At 61.1% G+C, this 16,974-nt stretch overlaps 1 protein-coding gene and 1 long non-coding RNA gene across 2 annotated transcripts in view; one reads left to right on the top strand and one right to left on the bottom strand.

Annotated features, from left to right (window-relative positions):
* The window catches only part of PEBP4 (phosphatidylethanolamine binding protein 4), a 53,477-nt gene extending 39,071 nt beyond the window's left edge, over nt 1–14,406 (top strand). The window contains exons 5-7 of the mRNA XM_042886713.1: nt 9,359–9,404; nt 10,006–10,122; nt 14,043–14,406. Coding sequence (XP_042742647.1) covers nt 9,359–9,404; nt 10,006–10,122; nt 14,043–14,134 — 255 coding nt within the window. The 3' untranslated portion in view covers nt 14,135–14,406. The remainder of the gene's footprint in view (nt 1–9,358; nt 9,405–10,005; nt 10,123–14,042) is intronic.
* Nucleotides 14,407–14,408: 2 nt separating this feature from the next.
* On the bottom strand, nt 14,409–15,837 carry LOC122188416. The gene is made up of 2 exons (XR_006181568.1): nt 15,526–15,837; nt 14,409–14,822 (listed from the first exon to the last, which is right to left on the bottom strand). It is a non-coding gene; the product is annotated as an uncharacterized LOC122188416 (long non-coding RNA).
* Between the last annotated feature and the right edge of the window lie 1,137 nt (nt 15,838–16,974).

Raw genomic sequence — 16,974 nt, 5'->3', positions numbered from 1 at the left:
TCTGCATCCTATTCTGCATCCCAACCTGCATCCCAGCCTGCATCCCAACCTGCATCCCATTCTGCATCCCATTCTGCATCCCAACCTACATCTCAACCTGCATCCTAGCCTGCATCCCATTCTGCATCCCAGCCTGCATCCCAGCCTGCATCCCAGCCTGTATCCCAACCCTGATCCCAACCCACATCCCAGGCATCATCCCAGCCCTGAACCCCAGATAACGTCTTGTCCTGTAGCCTAGGCATCATCCCATCCTTCATCCCAAGTCTGCCCCTCAACTCTTCATCCCACTGTGCATCCTATCCTGCAGGCCAGCGTTACTTCCCAATCCTGCATCCCAGCCTTCATCTCATCCTGCACCCCAACTGTTTACCCCAAACCCGCATCCCAACCCTATAGCTTAACCCTGCATCCAGGCATCGTCCCATCCTGACTCCGAGTCCCAGGGTTACGTCCCAATCCTTCATTCCAGGCATCATCCCAGCCCAGATCCCAATCCTGCATCCACACTTTTCATCCGAACCCCGCAACCCGTCCTGCATCCCAACCCTGCACCCCGGTGCTACACCCCAATGTCACAACCCAGCCATCGTCTCGTTCTGCATCCCGGTCTTACATCCCAGACAACTTCCTGTCCTGCATCCCAGCTCTGCATTCCAACGCTGCATCCCAGCCCTGTACCCTAATTCTGCATCCTGCCCCCACCTCCCAGTGCTACGTCCTCACCTTTCATCCTGGCCCTGTCCCCCAGCTCTGCATCCCGTTGCTCCTTCCTATCTTTGTACCCTGGTCCCACATCCTGGCCTCTCCTGAATCCCAGTGCTACATCCCAACTCTGCATTCCTGGCATCATCCCATCCCACATCCCAATTCTGCATCCCAAAACCGCACTGCCGTGCTGCATCCCAACCTTGCAACTCAGGCATCACCCCATCCTGAAGCTCAGCCTTGCATCCCAGTGCTACACCCCAATCCTGGACCCCATCCCTACCTCCTAACCTTGCGCCCTGGCCTTGCCTTGCAGCTCTGCATCCCATTGCTCCCAGTCCGTTGCCATGCACGAGGACGGTGACACGGGCAGGGTGTTGCCATGGGGCTGGGGACAGGACCAGGTCCCCACCAGCGCAGTGAGGTCCCTCATCTCCAGCCCTGACACCACCTCAGTGCCTGAACACACGGAACGAACACTTTGCACCTTTATGATGTGGGTACTGACAGCCACCCACTTTGCCAGCACGCCTCGAAATGCGATAGGGATGGAAATGGATGGAAAATACGACAGGAGAGGGGAGGCATCGCTATTTGCAGTGGGGTGGCGCTTAGCTGAGCAAAGAGGTTTCAGTGGAAGGGATGCACTGGTCCATCCCTTATCGGTTTGTGCCCTGCTTGGTGTGCCCAAAGTGCAAGGGGCACCGCTGGTGTCCCCATAGGTGCCCCTTGGCCTCGCCTCCCCCTCCCCCAGCTCAGGGTTTTTCCCCTTTTCTCTCCCTTTTTCCCTGGCTCTCTTAGTCACGAAGGTGAGGCACTGGTGGAGACACAGACATCAAAAACAAGAGGTGATGAAACGCCGGGAATAATTAAGTTGCACTAAATCACCGGGCCCAGGTGGCACACTGCCAGCGCGCTGGGAAACTGGAGCATGGAGAGCTGCATTATTATTAATAATCACTGGCCCCATCACGAACAACAACAACTTATTTTGCACCTCCTTGTACCAAAGGAGTGGGAAGCAGCTGGGACAGGGGGTGGGCAGTCACAGAGCAGGGGGACGGAGCAGGGGACGTGGCCCAAAATGCTCCGGTTGCACCGCGCTTGGTGATGCGTTGCAAAGGGGGGAGAAGTGTGCAAACCGGGGCTAAAGCCAGCAGTGGAGGTCTGTGGGGATGCTCCATCCCACAGCAGTGAGGTCTCTGAATGATTTGAGGAGCGGTTTCCGCCTGCCCTCCGTTTCATCTGGGGCCAGCAATGATTTTGCCACATTTCTGGGGCAGGATCGATTGTTTTCCCCGCTCCGCACGCCGGGCACAGGCGTGAACTCAGCGCTGATTGAGATCATGGAAACCACTCAGCCTGTGCAGACAGGCGCCTGGCTCCGTCTGTCCGTCCAAGCAGCCCCTATAGGGCTGTGCATCCATTCCTGTGTCGCCGGCAGCCCCGATCCCAAGCAAGTCTGCTCCCGCCACGCATCCTCTGCGCACCCATTGCCTTGCGCAAGGGCTTATCCGCCCGCATCGCTGCAAGAGGAGCTGCCTGCTCCCAGGGCGTGGGTGAGCCTGCTGCCCCGGGCTGGGCATTGCACAGCTCCTCTGCCCGGCCCCGCTGCTGCAGAGAGTTTTGCAGCAGAGTGCGTTCCCCCTCCACGCGTTGCCGGGGTGACGGCGGGCCAAGAGCGATGTTGGCTTTACGAAGCTTTGGGATGCGTTTTTCTTGCATCCTGGTGGGCTTTCACCCTTGAAAGCTTTGGGGAAAGCGTGCTTTGACCTAAGGCTCGTGCTGGGGTTGGATCGTGCTCCTTGGCAGCCCCAGTGGGCCCTCTCTGTGGACAAAGGGCTCTCCCCATGGCTCGGGTTTGGTTGGAGACACGGCCACGGCACGAGTGGGACTCGGTCCTCGCCACCGTTCCCACCTGCACGCATTTCATCAGGGTGACCACAGCCAAAATCCTCCTTGCCGGGGGCAAACCAACCTGTGTCGAAATTTCTGCAAGCTGTAAATCTACAGCGGTTGTAAAACCTCTAAGCCTCCATCTGCAACGTGCAGGTAAACCTTTAATTCCTCAACAATACCCAGCTAACTCCCAGCTAAATCCCTGATTCCTGCGCGCCGGGGCCCCGCGCATTGGGCACCGTGCAGCCCGGTGGCTGCAGAGCTGAGGCAGCCCCACGATAGAGGGGACGCTGACGGGTTTCAGGGCTCATCAGCGCAGTGATGACAGTGGTGGCGATTGCTCCACGCGTTGTACAACGCGGGTCCCCGCCGCTGGCACAACGCTTGCCCAAGCCGGTGAAACCTGTAGGGAAAGACCACCCTCTCTTGGGCAACTTCCCTGACTCAAGATCCCACCCCAAGTCTCCTGGAGATGGATCTCTGCTGCCTCTTACAACACATCGCCATCCAAACTGGTTTCCCCACAGATCTCTCCTCCATGGATCGTTTTCCCTTTTTTTTTTTCCCCTTCTTTTTTTTTCTTTTTTAATTTTTCTGTGCCTGCAGGAGCTCAGACCACGGCGCTGCGTTGCTGCCAACTGCTTTTGTAGAAGCGCTGAGGTTGGGGAAAGCCTCCAAGGCCGTCAGCCACCGACCCATCACCACCATTTCCACGGAATCATTGAAATCACTGAGGTTAGAAAAGACCACCAAGGTCATCAAGCCAACCGCTGACCCACCCCCACGGTGTCCATAGGATCAGAATTGGGGAAGACCTCCAAGATTATCGAGTCCAACCCCAACCCATCACCAGCCCAGCACTGCAGAACCCCACGGCCCTGCATCCCTGGGGAGCAGAGGATGCTCGGCGTCAAAAAGTTGGAGCCAAACCTGCCCTTAGGATCACACAACCGCTGAAGCTGGAAGTGGCATCTGAGCCCATCAGGCCAACCGTTGACCCATCCCCACTGCGCACCAAGCCACGACCCCAAGTGCCACATTTCTTCTTCCTTGCACTGCACAAAGCTCAACCAAAGACACCTTTTATAGAAAAGAGGTTCCCAGCGCCGCTTCCCTGGGCAGAAGCCGCCGAGACGCCGGGATTTTCCTTCAGTTATCACCCCAAATCTTCCCCAGAAGAAGATTCTGGCAGCAGAAGGGTTACGGGCACCCATCTGTGCAGCCGCGTTTCACAACGCGCTCCGAGTTTTACTACAAGTTTCAGACAATGAAGGTGTGTCTGCGCTCGCTGCCTGGCTTGCCCATGGTGTAGGCGTCGGGTTCAGCGCCGTCTTGTCAACACTTGAATATGTTGAGCATCACTCACGGGGCATTCTGTAAGAAACCTATTAAGTTAATTACCCAGGCTCGCTCGCTCCGTGTGTGTGTGCGCACCTCTACTGTAAAAATTTGGCTTTTTGCATTGCAAGATGCTTCTGATGCAAGCCTCGCTGTGATGACATCTCGTCTCTGCTGTAACTGATACAGCTGCGAGCTCGGGGCCAGCAGCAAGGATCTGAGTTGGGCTGCACAGACATAAGGATTGTGGGGTCGGGGTCGCCCCCGTGCCGCCCCTCCCTCCGTCCCTGCTGAAGGCCCATCCGACCCACCGCCTCAAGGCACCACCCCGCGTCCCCCAGCCCCACCTGTGGGTGTTTTTTGGGTGTTTTTTGGGGTGGGGGAGGAGCGCAGGGCGTTGCACAAACATCGCATGCGCCCCAGGTGGGGCGGCCGCCCCCCCTCCTTCCGCGCCCCGTGCGCCCCGTGGGATCTGGGATCCGGTGGACTTTTATGGACAAAAGGGAAGTCTGTGGCACGGCGGCTTGGCAGCCTCCCTGCAGCTGTAACCGCGGTGCTGTTAACCCCTCATCCTCGGGATGGGGCGGCCCCAGCACTGCAGAACCCCACGGCCCTGCATCCCTGGGGAGCAGAGGATGCTCGGCGTCAGAAAGTTGGAGCCAAACGCGCGCGTGGCTTTTTCTCAGCGCCCGAACCAAGGCGAAAACTCGCCGAGCAACGCCTCAACCCCCCCCTCCTGCGAGGAGCCCCCCCTCCTTGCAAAACACAGAGTAACAGCAGAGGGAAGCGCTCCAATTTGAGGCGTTTCCTGTCCAAATTCGCTGCATCCCCAGGGCCGGGCCGGACTCTCCCTCCGCCCGCTGCCAAGAGTTGTTGTCAGGAAGCGGCCGCAAGGCTGAGCCCGCGGCACCCGGATGCACTGCGGGGGCCGGGCAGCTCCTCATCCCCAGATGTGCAGGGGAGAGCTTTTGGCCGGCAAGAAGAAGATGAAATAATAGAAAGAATAACAGAAAGAAAAAGCAAAACCCCACCCCCGTGCTCTTCCCTCATCATTCTCGTCTGATTCCCCATTGATTCTGTTCAGCTCCCCACCGCTCCCCTCCAGTTCCCCGAAGATTCTGTCTGATTTCCCATTGCTCCTCTCCACTTCCCCGCTGCCCCCATCCAATTCCCCACTGATTCTGTCCACTTTCCCACTGCTCCCATCCAATTCCCCATTGCTCCCATCAGATTCCCCCTTGCTTCTGTTCGATTCCCCACCATTCCCATCTGGCTCCCCGCTGATTCCATTCAATTCCCCATTGCTCCCATCCCATTTCTCCCATCAGATTCTCAGTTTCTCCTATCTGAATCCCCACTGCTCCCCTACAATTCTCCAGCGCTCCCATCTGAACCCCCTTTGCTCCCACACAACTCCCCGCTGCTCCCGTCTGAATCCCCATTTCTCCCATCCCATTTCTCCCATCAGATTCTCCATTTCTCCCATCACATTCCCCATTGCTTCCATCAGATTCCCCACTGCTCCCATCAGATTAGGGATTCCAAAATAGCCAAGTTGGCCCAGAGCAGTCGTAGTGTTGGCACGCGCGGGCTTTGATCCGCCCCCGTGCCCAGGAAGGTGCTGGGATGGGGATCAGACAGAAGGAAAACGTGTAGGAGAGGTTTTGGGGCACGCGGGGCCGCATTCCCCCCCTGCCCCAGGGTTGGGACGGGGTGCAGCATCCCTGCACCTCAAAAAGAGCAACGTTGAGGTCATCACCCTAAAAATCTGCAGCAGAATGGGGTTCTGCGTGGCCCCAGAGCCCGGATCTGCCGCGGGGATGGAGCACGGCACGCGGGTGGCATTCTGGTACACGTGCCTGCAGCTGGGCTCCGTGCTGTGCCCCACGGCCAGGGAGGTGCTGGTGCTGTGCACACCGAGCAGACGTCCCCGTGTCCCCAAACCCGCCGTGTCCCCACGGCTGCGTCCTCCCCCCGTCCCACCGCAGGGCAGGGTGTCGGTGTGGGTTCCGCACAAAATCGGGCTCCGGTCCTTTAAGTGCCTGAATTAGGCAGAATTTGGTGTTTCTCCAACAATCCTCCGGAAATGTGCTGCTGGAAAAGCCAGCTGATCTTAAAGCCGCACGGACGCGGAGCCGATGAGTTTTCCACTCCTGAGATCCGCTCCCCAGCCCTTTTCGTGGCCGCTCTGAGCTCATTCCCCGCACTGGAATCTCAGGGCTCTGATCGTGGCTCTCCCCCCCACAGCTCCTTTCCTGGGGGCCGGCAGAGCTCTGCCCTCTCCCCAGCCCTGCAGAGCAGCCGTCCCACACCCGAGGAGCAGAGCTGGGGCAGTGCAGTGCTTTCTCCCCGCTCCAAGATAAAGCATTTTGCAAAGAGCCCAACACCGGGGTGATTTGTGTTTATTTTGCTTGCTTAATTACCCCACAGCCCGTCCCTCCCCGGGGCATTAGGGCATATCAGACGAGCATTCATTTGAATTACACCCATGCCTGATATTTATTTTTTAATATATTTTTATGGTGGCTTTCCCCATTTTCTTCTTTTCTAGAAGAAAACAGCAGCAGTCAGCGCCTCATGGTCCTAAAAGCAACTGGGGCAAATCCTTTGGGTGCTGATCCCGTAAACCCGAAGAGATGCTGGCTGGAGCCATGTCCCAGCCCTGTGGCTCTGCTGGGGACACGAGGTGGGCACTGGGACCCCTTGATCCACCGGGGATCCATGAGGATATTCCTGGGGGGCCCAACGAGCGCCGGCTCATTTTTGTGGTGAGGGTGGGCAGCCACGGCGGCGGCATCTTTTTGGTGGCCCCACTGAGAAATGATGGTGGTCCCACGGGGAGGTGGTGTCCTAGGGAGGAATTAGGGCGCCCCATTGAGGAGCGGCGCTGGTGCCATCGCAAAATGAAATCCCATCGAGAAATGGTGGAGGCTCTGTTGAGGAATGGTGGTGGTGCCACTGGGAAGCGACATCATGGAACAGCACTGGGGTAACAGCAGTCGGTTTTGGTGCTTGAGCTGAGCTGGAAGCGCTGGGGTTTGGGGCGCTGGGGGATATCTGCGTCCATCCCTCTCCCCAAGGGATTTCTCCATGCAGGAGTAATGGGATGGAGAGTTTCCCTTGCTCTCCTCCGTGCTCTCCTTGGCCATCTCAGGGCTGAACGAGGCTGGGGGTTGAGGTGAGCGCGATCCCATTCTGCTGATGGGTTTTTTTTCCACCAGGAAAACCTCCGAGCGGGGGCATTTCCACACAGGGCCGCGGTCAAACGGACCCACAACAAAAAATCACCGCTGTGTTTGAGCCCCCTCCGCTCGCAGGGGGTCCCCAGGGCAGCACCGCAGCCCCACAGCCGTGGTCCCATCCGCCGCCTGTTTGTCCTGGATCCCCTCCAGCTGCGGCGCCGATTCCCACACCCACTTTCCATCCCGTCCTCGCCCGGACGAAGCGCTGCACTCACCACCCTGCCCTTCCCCCTGCTCTCCATGGGATCGCTCAGAGGGGGAGCAGAGGGAGCAGATATGTGCGTATAGATACAGATAGGAGACCAAGAGGAAAACAAAACGTGACTCACCGCCGTCTTAATTTATTTGTATTTATTTCTCCTCCCCGCCCCGGCGCAGGCGGCACAGGGGGGAATCAGGGCACGGCCACAGAATGGCGTTGGGAAGGGGGGAAATCATTTTCTCCACTCTTTGGGGTGAGGGAATGGGGGCACGGAGGTTTGTGGCACCGCATCTGAGGGCAGTCTGCGCACATCAGCGCTGCTTGACACAGCTGTGGATGGAGGATGGAAACGCGCGTCCTCGGCGGGGGGAAGAGAGAGGGAAAAGGCACAAATGGTGTCATTAGGGACTGCTAATGCTCTCGTAAAAGGGCATTAATAAATGCAGCAGCTCAGCAGCATCCATTAGCTGGGCTCGTGGTGGGGGAATGAGGTGAAGGCGCTTCGTGCTGACCCTACAATCCCCTCCTATGGCTCAGGGCATCTCCCCCCCCCCAGCTTGCTCCCTTCCCTTCACAGGAGCTGTTTACCACCTATGAAAAAAAGGCAGCTCTCATCGTGCCAGTCCCTACTCTTCCTGCCGCCCTCTTCCTGCTCTCTCCTCTTAAGATGAGCTTTATCCTTTGACTCTCCCATCCCCGGGGCGAACGGGAACGCGCTGCGTTTGGGGTGAGCAGAACCCACAGTGTGAGCAGGTGGGGGAGCAGGGAGGAGCGCGGCCGCTCCCCAGGAGCCCACGGCAAAGCCAGGAATAGCAGCTCAGTGCCGCACGGAGCGGCGCGGCCCAGGGATCCGGGCCGGATGGGATGGGAGAAGTGGAGGCGGTGCTGGGGTTGGAGAGCTCTGGGGGGCGGCGGCACAGCTGGGAGGGATGGGGGGCGCGCAGATGGGCAGGGTGGGAGGATACGTGCTGGTGCACATCTGGATGGAGCAGGAACATCTGTTGGTGCACAGCTGGGTGGAGCAGCGCCGTGCATTGCTGTGCACCCGGACGGAGCTGCTGCACACGAGTGGCTGCACACCTGGCTGCAGTGGGGACACGGGTTGGTGCAGGTCTGCATGCAGCACAGACACAGCGGGGCGGAGTGGGGCCACGCGCCTTGGTGCACATCTGGATGGAGCGGGTGCACGCATCTGGACGGGCCGTCGCACATCTGGATGCGCTGCGTCGCACATCTGGGCACGGAGAGCAGCCGCGGGATCCCCTGCAGACCCCTGGCAGCTCCTCCCTCAACCCCCGTAAGCCCAGGCGCCCAGAGCCGCCCCAGATCTCCCCGCTGATGGGATCCCTTTGGTTCTGGCTGCTGGGACGTGGGGACCAGCGGCCTTTGGCACCCAGGTGAACCGCTGTGCCGCACACCTTGGCACCATGACTCAGTGCGCAGCGTTTTCCTTCCCTCCCGCAGCAGGGCGAAGCTTTGATCCCCAAACGCTGCCATGCTCCCCACGTGCACTTCTGCTCGCAGTTATTCGGTGCCTCTGGTTCGGGGTTGGTTGTTGGGGGTTGGATTTTTTGGGTAATAACTCCCAGGGCAGGTCAGGACGGAGCAGAGCTGGCAGCAGCTTTTGTGTGGGCAGGACTGGAATAACGGGTGCCGTCAGGGAGGATTTATGAGAGCTGGAAGCGGCGGTGGGAAGTGGGGGTCGGGGGGGGGGGGGGGAATCAACAGGACCAGAGTGCAGTGATGTCCCCATAACCCCACCCCCGTGGCAGGGGGCATCACCCCCTGCCCAAATACTGAGGGTGTTACATAGGAGATGTTGATGTTGGCTCGCTGGTGGATTTGGTGAGAAAAATGCTAAAAATGGCACCTCGCCCCCCAGAAATAAAACACAATTGGGTTGAAATTCGGGTGGCTCCGTCCCGCTGTGGGCTCAGCAGCATCTCACCTCCTCTCTGTGTGGTTTCAGGGCACAGAGCTGAGGACGGGGGAGCTCAGAGGGCGCGTGCTGACAGGTGAGTGCCAACCCCAGCTGGGGGGATGCGCTGGGGGGGGCTGCGGGGTGATATGGTGCCCTATGGAAACAACAGGCTGGCTGAGACACTGCTTTGGTGTTGTTCTTTTTCTAGAGGTAAACGTGGCTCCTGTAAGAGCAAAGAAAAGGGGGAGGTGGGGGTTCTGGTTGGGGGGGAGGGAACAGTCAGAAGGAAAAACTGAAGATAAAAGTGGGTGAATCCCAACCGCCTCTGTGATGTGGCACGAACAAAGAGTTTGGGTTCAAGTCAGGCTGAGAGGCAGCCGCGCAGCTTAGAGCCCAGAGGGACGCATCCCTGGGGGGGTCACAGCGAGGGGGGAGAGGGGGAGAGCGGGGGTGGGGAGCCCCCGGCCTGCCTGCATCACACCCCTGTGTGCCACCCATGCGGAGCCCAGCGGCACGGCTGGTGGCACGCAGCCACATCTGGGCAGACGTGCAGGGCTCCCGTGGGGTGCAGCGGGGGCATGAAAAGGGAGGAAACGACCCCAACACCGCGGGCATCCGCCCCAGCCCTCCCAAACGGGAGCCTGAGTGGGGCAGAGGGCGATGCTCACCCCCCTCGTCTCCCTTTGCACCCACAGAATACGCCCGCCCCACGCCGCCGCCCCGCAGTGGGTACCACCGCTACCAGCTGCGCCTGTATGAGCAGCCCGAGGGCGAACGCATCACCCTGGGTCCTGAGGAGCGCATCTCTGCGGGTGAGGAGCAGCCGTGCCCCGGGGCATCGCTTTGGGTGCCGCATCCGTCCGTCCATCCTGAGTTTGCAGCGTGGGGAGGCCCACGCAGGGCTGCTCTTGGGATGAGCTTGGGGTGATGGGGTGGGACAGCCCTGAGCTGGGCGGGGGTCACCAAATAGCGGATGGGGACAAAGAGGGGCGGCTCAGCGGCCGTGGAATTGGGCTCAGACCTCACCCGCACGTCCCCAACCAACCGACAGTGGGAGTTTCGTCACTCCGATAGGGATCAGAGCTGGAGATGTGGCACAGGGATTGCTCTGAGGGCTGTGACACAACGCCGGCCAACTCCCAGCCGGAGCAGGGACACGAGGTGGGGATGGGCTCACAGGGAAAAGCTGGGCTCACAGGGAAAAGCTCCCATGCACGGCTCTCTGCGGGTCGTTCTGCCCCTCAGTTCGCTTTCCTGGCTCATTAGCTCTGAGTCTGAAGGGCTGAAGGCTGGATTTGACCTTTTGGCTGCTGTGTCACAGCCTTATGTATTCCCAGCGGGTAGGGAGAGGGTCCTAAAAGAGTCGGGAGGGGCTGCTGGTGCCTGCAGGGTTTGATCGGATGGATGAGGCAGAGACTCATCCAGCACAGCACTCAGCCCCCAGCAATGAGGAGGGGAAGGTCTGATCCTGGCAGAGCTGCTCTGCGTCCATCCATCCTGCGGCCTCTCACGAGCTGGGATGCTCAGGCCGTCCCACAAAGCCCTCTTCAGGCTTCCCATCCCCAAATGAATCCCCTCTCATCACCCTGTTTGCAGCACCGCTCCCTCCATCAGAGCCGGCATCACCCGCTGTCACCCCAGCTTTACCCCTAACCCTGAGCCCACCCAGCCCCCCGTCCTGGCCAGCCGGGTGCCGTCCGTCTGTCCTCTGTCGCTTTATGCTCGAATCCACTCCGGGAAAAAGCAGAAGCCCCCCCCCCCTCCCCCCCTCTCCGAGAGAGCGTCACCTCCATCAGCCCTTCCTCCCCACCAACCCCACGTGCGCTCAGTGGGGCGGTGGGACCCGCCGTTGCGGGAGATGCGGTGGGGCCGCAGCTTCCAGAAGAGGGCACTGCGCCCCGAGCTGACCTCCCCGAGCCGCGCTCCGAGCGCCGGGACGCGGAGAGCGACGGGGGAACAGCGCGGGGTGGGCGGGTGGGAAGGGGGGGGGGGTCCGTCGGTGCTTCTCCGCTGGGGCTCGAAGGAGGGCTGGGGGGCTGAGGGGCCGTGACCCGCTGCGGGCCGAAGGGGTTGGCGCTGTGCGGAGGGGCGTTTCGGTGCCGGGTTGGGGGTGGGGGCCGCGGGTAGAGCCGGGGGAGCGGCGGCGTCCCCGCACCGCCCCTTTGGAAGCGGTTATTCCAGGGATGCTCTGAAGCAAAACGGTTTCTGTTGCGTGGGGGGAAGTTGGGAATGGATCCTGCCGTGTCTCCCCCCCAGCCCCAGATCCCTCCGGGCGCCCCCATCCCTCCCTGCCGACGGAGCCCCGCAGCGGCCCGGCGCTGCGACCCCAAAGCGGCTCCTCCTTCCCCAGGCCTCAGTTTCCCCCTTTTAGAGTCCGCTCCCACCGAACTCCGCTTTTTGAAGCGGCTCCGTCCCCCCCCTCCTCTCTCCCCCCTCCGGGCCCAGCGGTGCAGCGGCGGTTCCGCACCCGGCAGCGCTCAGCTGCGGCCCCGCGGGGTGGCGGCCGCCTCTGCGCTGCGAGCGGATGGCAGATAACAGTTCTGTGGGCTGCAGAACCTCCGAGCCGCCCGTCGGAGCGGCAGAGCCCGCAGCTCTCCGTCCGCAGCGCTGCCCGACCTTAGGAAATCCCCCGCGTCCCGTTGGGGAATTCAGCATCCAGCCCGGCCGGGGGAGGAAAACCCACCCGACTGCAGCCTCAGAGCTGATCTGGGGCACTTCTCCCCGTTTCCCCCCACTCCCTTGGGCAGCGCTTTGCACAGAGACCCCTCGCACGTCCCACGAGGGATGGAGGCGCCGCTTTTGCCCGTCGCGCTGCGCCCGCGGGTCGCTGCCTCCCGCAGGTGTCACCGATGAAGGTGGCGCGGTTTGGGGTTGGGGCACTGACACGCTGTGCCGCCTTCCTCCCCTTACGGGTCCGGATTCACATCGGGCAATGATTCATGAGCCGACCTCGATCCGCCCAGCCAGAAATTCGGGTCGGACCGGTGCTGGAAGGGAGAGGGAGCAGGCGAGGAAAGCAGGAGCTGAGCGCAGCGGGGCGATGCCGGGCTGGGCTTCGGGGCTGGGAAGCGAGGAAGGCTGCTGTGAGGATGATGATGGCGAGCGTGCGGCCCCGGCCGAAGTCTCCGAGTGTTGGTTAATGGGGATAAAAGCGGGCAGCGGCCGCACGCCCACCTCCGTTGGGCCATCATTAATCTCAGCAGAGCTGTGCGATGGGGCTGATTAATGACGGCCCCCACGTGCTGCGGGGTGGGGGTCCGGTGTAGGGCAGAAGGGTACGGAGGGGGGACAGAAAACAGCCCCATATGTCCCCCTACCCTCAGGCTGTGGGTCTGGAGGGGTTGGCAGAGCCGTGCCCGCTCCCCGTGCCTCAGTTTCCCCTGTGTGCACTCCTCCTCCTCCTCCTCTCCTCCTCTCCTCTCCTCCTCCTCCAGCGATGATATAATCCTGCAGGAAACGAGTTTGAAAGTGGACCAAAGTGTAGATGAAACGCCTCATTGTTCAGGCATGGGGGGGGGACACGGTGACCCCACAACCTCCTCTCCCAGCCCCACTGACTCACGGAGCCGTTGGGGCCCATGGGCACAGAGGTGCCCTTTGTGGACGCCCCATAGCCGCGGGAGGGGTGGCTGCGCTGCCCCGCGGTTTGGGGCTGCCCCACATCGCCGGGTTTGGAGGGGGGGGGGGGGAGGCGGGGCTGGGAGCCACCTGGGGAAGCCCCCGACACATCCGCGTTTGCCTGGGGGTTTCCTTCGGGACGGAGCCACAGGGAGAGGTGAGAGCAGCACGAGCGCAGGTAGGAAAGTAGGTCAGGAAAAACCCTCAGCCCGCTGTGCGGGGCCGCTGCGCGCAGCCCTGTAATAACGCAGCCTCGTCCCGGCCGCTTTCATCCGCGCCTCTCGGGAGGATCCATAAACATTAATTAGGGCTGCCGGCACCCCGGGGAGGGGGGAGCAGCCGTGTCTCGCTCTCGCCCCGTCCCGCGGGGCCCCGCCGCGCTCCGCTTGGGCTTTGTGGGGGCTTTCATCCCGTGGATGAAAGGCACCCACAGAGTTGGGGACAGGAGGATCGGCTCCGGGACCCCCGGGAGACCCCGAGCCCGTGCTCAGGGGGATGAGCGGGGGGACGGATTCAGATCCTGACGTGAGAGGTTCCCATCCTTTCTCCATCCTTTCTAAGGGAGATCTTTAGGGGTTGGAGGCGCTCGTCTCCATGCTGGGCACAGCAGCGGCTCCACATCCGCTCCCACGGGGGGCACAGAGCACGGCGGGAGGTGGGGGCACATGGAAGGGGTCATCAGATCATCAGTGGGGCTGTTCCCGCACCGTGACACCACGGCTGTGTCCCTTGGGTGTCCCTTTGGGTGCCTCTTTGGTGTCCCTTTGGGTGTCACTTTGGATGCCCCCCTGGGTGCCCCCTTGGTGACCCTTTGGGTGTCTTTTTGGATGCTCCCTTGGGTGTCCTTTGGCGTCCCCTTGGATGCCCACGCTGGGGATTTCCAGGGTGGGCTCAGAGGAAGCCGTGGGCAGCTCTGCCCCAAAGGTCAGCAGGAAGCAGTGGGGGTGGAGGGGGGTCCCCATCCTCTGCCCCCCCCCCCCCCCCAGGGGCGGCTCGCAGCAGGGTGCAGCGCTGCCCGGCCCCTGCAGGCGGTGCAGAGCCGTTTGCAGGATGCGGTCGCGCTGCGCTCAGCTGCAGGATGCCGCCCCGCTCACCCTTCTGCTCTCTCCCCCAGGCTCCTGGTCGCTGCACAACTTCGTGGAGCGCTTTCGGCTCGGCTCCCCCGTGGCCTCGACTCAATTCCTCACCAAACACCACGAGGATTAGAGGGGCTCAGACCCCACAGCGCTCCCAGCCTCCTCCGAACCCCAAATCCCTCTGCGCAGCTCCGCTGTGGGGCTCTCAGTGCACCCCAAAGGTGCCCCCCCTCGAAGCTTTGCTGTTTGCTGAATTGAACCCACGGATGTTTGTCGGGTCTTTGCATCCAGCCCCGGTGTCACCTGGCGGTGGCACTGGGATGCAGTGCGGGAGCTGCTGCGGCTCCATCCCTGCTCTTCTCTTGGAAAGCAAAACCGAAATTAAAGCTGTAAATCAGAAGAGCTCTGCCTGCCGGCCGCACAGCCGGACCTCCCCTGTAATTAGCTCTTTAATTAGGCTTTCATCCCGAGAGTCGGGTTTTCTCCTCGCAGACTGCCCTCGCTGATTTCATGCCCCCATGGCACAGAGCTTGGAGCAAACCCAGCGTGGGAGCGTGAGCCTGAGTGGGGAAACTGAGGCGCTGGGCAGCAGTCAGAGGACGCAGCCGAGCTCCAGGTGCTGCATCTCACCCCAAACCCGTCCCAAACCCATCGAGAGCAGCGAGAGCAGCTTCCACCCCACAGGGCTCCGATGCGGCCGGGACTTTCCCTGCAGCAGGAAGAGGCTTGTTTACCCAGTGGGGCTGAATCATGTGCTGCATCCCATGCAGCGCTGCAGGGGGGGATGCGCACTGCTCACTGCAACTCCACGGCTGTTCCTGTTGGTGGAGGGGAGAGGAAATGTGATGGGAAATGGTCACCGTCCTTCTGGGCCCTTGGGGAGGTGGAAATGGGGTGGGAAATCAGTGGGTCTGCAGTCTGTGCGTGGGATGGGATGGGATGGGATGGGATGGGATGGGATGGGATGGGATGGGATGGGATGGAGGGGATGGGATGGGATGGAGGGGATGGGATGGGATGGAGGGGATGGGATGGGGTGGGATGGGATCAATGGGGTGGGGTGGGGATGGCCCCATTGTGGTGGGTTGGGGGTGGGGAAGTCATTGGGGATGGGGATGGGGGTGGAGATGGATGGGGGTGAGGATGAGGTGAAGATGGGAATGGATGGGGATGAGGATGGCATATTCGTGTGGACGGGATGGAGATGGGATGGGTTGGGATTGGGGTGGGGATGGAGCAGGGATGGAGATGGGGTGGAGATAAGGGTGGGATGAGGATGGGATGGGGATGGAGTGGGGAAGGAGGTGGGATGGGGATAAAGTTGGGATGGGGCTGGATGAGGATGGGGATGGGGATGAGAACAAGAATGAGGACGGAGAATGGCATGCAAAGGAGATGGAAACACAGATGGGGCTGGGATGGGGATGGGATAAGAGTGGAATGCGATGGGGATAGGAATGAATGAGGATGGGGGCATGGATGGAAGCAAAAGGAATGAGGACACGAGTGAGGGCGACCCACGGTGACACCGCAGCGCCATGGGCCAGCAGCACTGCCCGCCTCTGACCGCAGACTCTCGCTGGGTCGCTCACGAGGCCGTCGCAGCGTGGAAAATATGAACGGCGATTTGTTTGCTCACTTTGGGGCTCAATTAGAAAGAAAGAAAGAAAAAAAAAAGGAAGCTGCATGCAGTCACCCTGCGTTGGCCGCACCCCTTCGTCCCCCCTTCCATTCACTCACCACTGGTGCAAGAGAGAGAAAAGAGAAGCTGAGCCTCTCGCCGCCTAAATGTAGAAAGTTTTGCTTCTAAATCAGTTTGCGATGGAAAGGAAATACGTCACATCCCTGGGGAAGTGGCAGCCACAACCCCAGCGCTGCAATGGAACAGCCGGCCCCGAAATAGCTGCGCTCCGCTATTGCCACCGATAGCGCCTTTTTTTTTCTCTCCTTTCTGTCTCTGCTGTCATTTTTAGCATCCAGAGGAAGTTTTGTTTGTGTTTGTCAGCCCGACTTTCCACTGCTGCGGCTTTTCTCTTGTTCCTCTTCTGATGGGGGGGAGGGGGGGGGTGAGAAAGCGGCGCTGGGGCAGCGAGATCCCATGGCAGAGCCAAAAGGAGGCGGCGGTGCTGCGGTGCCACGGGACCCCGCGTTGCTGGGGGTGGGGGGAGGTGGCACTCGAGGAGCCCTTGGTGACGCTGTGGGCACAGCTGGGGCTCCTCCATCAGCCCCGTCCCGGAGCGAATGGGGGCTCGCTGGGGATGGGTTGGGGTCAGGCTTGGGGGTCTTGGAGGCCTTTTGTGAGCTTCATGATTCTCCCAGCCAAGGGAGGGCTTCCATCCCACGAAGGAGGGCAGGAAGGAGCCGCTCTCCATCCCACATCTGATGGATGAAAATGCAGATTTAGGGGCAAGGGACACAGGGGAGCAGTGGGACGCACACACACACAGCCCGCAATGGGGCAGAGGGGCAGGACGGGTGCAGCCCGCATTTCTGGGAGCAGAGCAGGGCTCCCCCAGCGCTGGCACTTGCACAAGAAGGGATCAGGATCAGCTGACAGTGATCTAAGTGCACAACTGTATCAACCTGCCAATTAATTAGCGCTATCTCACGCTACATAATGGCCCAACCTGCGGCTCCGGGCCGCTCCTCAAGCACGCTGCGCAGCCAGGCTCGCCGCTCCCCCAGGGATGTGGGTCAGGACAGGGGCGCCCCATTGGGGGAAGATGTGATGTGGGGACACCCAGCACTGCCTGCATCGAGGGCTGCTGGAAGCCCCCATCCTGCAGGGCCTCACGTGGGGCGGCGTGGGGAGGATGGCAGCGCTGCCACTGCAGAGCCGCGCTGGGGCTGGGAGAGGCAGGAGGAGCCGTGCAGGAATGTTGGGCTTCTGGAGCCGTGGGGGAAAGTGTGCGTGGGGCCGCCTCCCCCCCGTGTGCCGCTGCCAGGAGGAGCACGTGGATCAGATCCGGC

Source organism: Lagopus leucura, unplaced genomic scaffold (assembly GCF_019238085.1).
Source record: "Lagopus leucura isolate 7727_CA_CO unplaced genomic scaffold, USGS_WTPT01 Super-Scaffold_100062, whole genome shotgun sequence".
Taxonomy (NCBI): Eukaryota; Metazoa; Chordata; class Aves; order Galliformes; family Phasianidae; genus Lagopus; species Lagopus leucura.
Note: the sequence above shows the minus strand (reverse complement) of the source record. Positions and strands in the feature narration are given on the sequence as shown.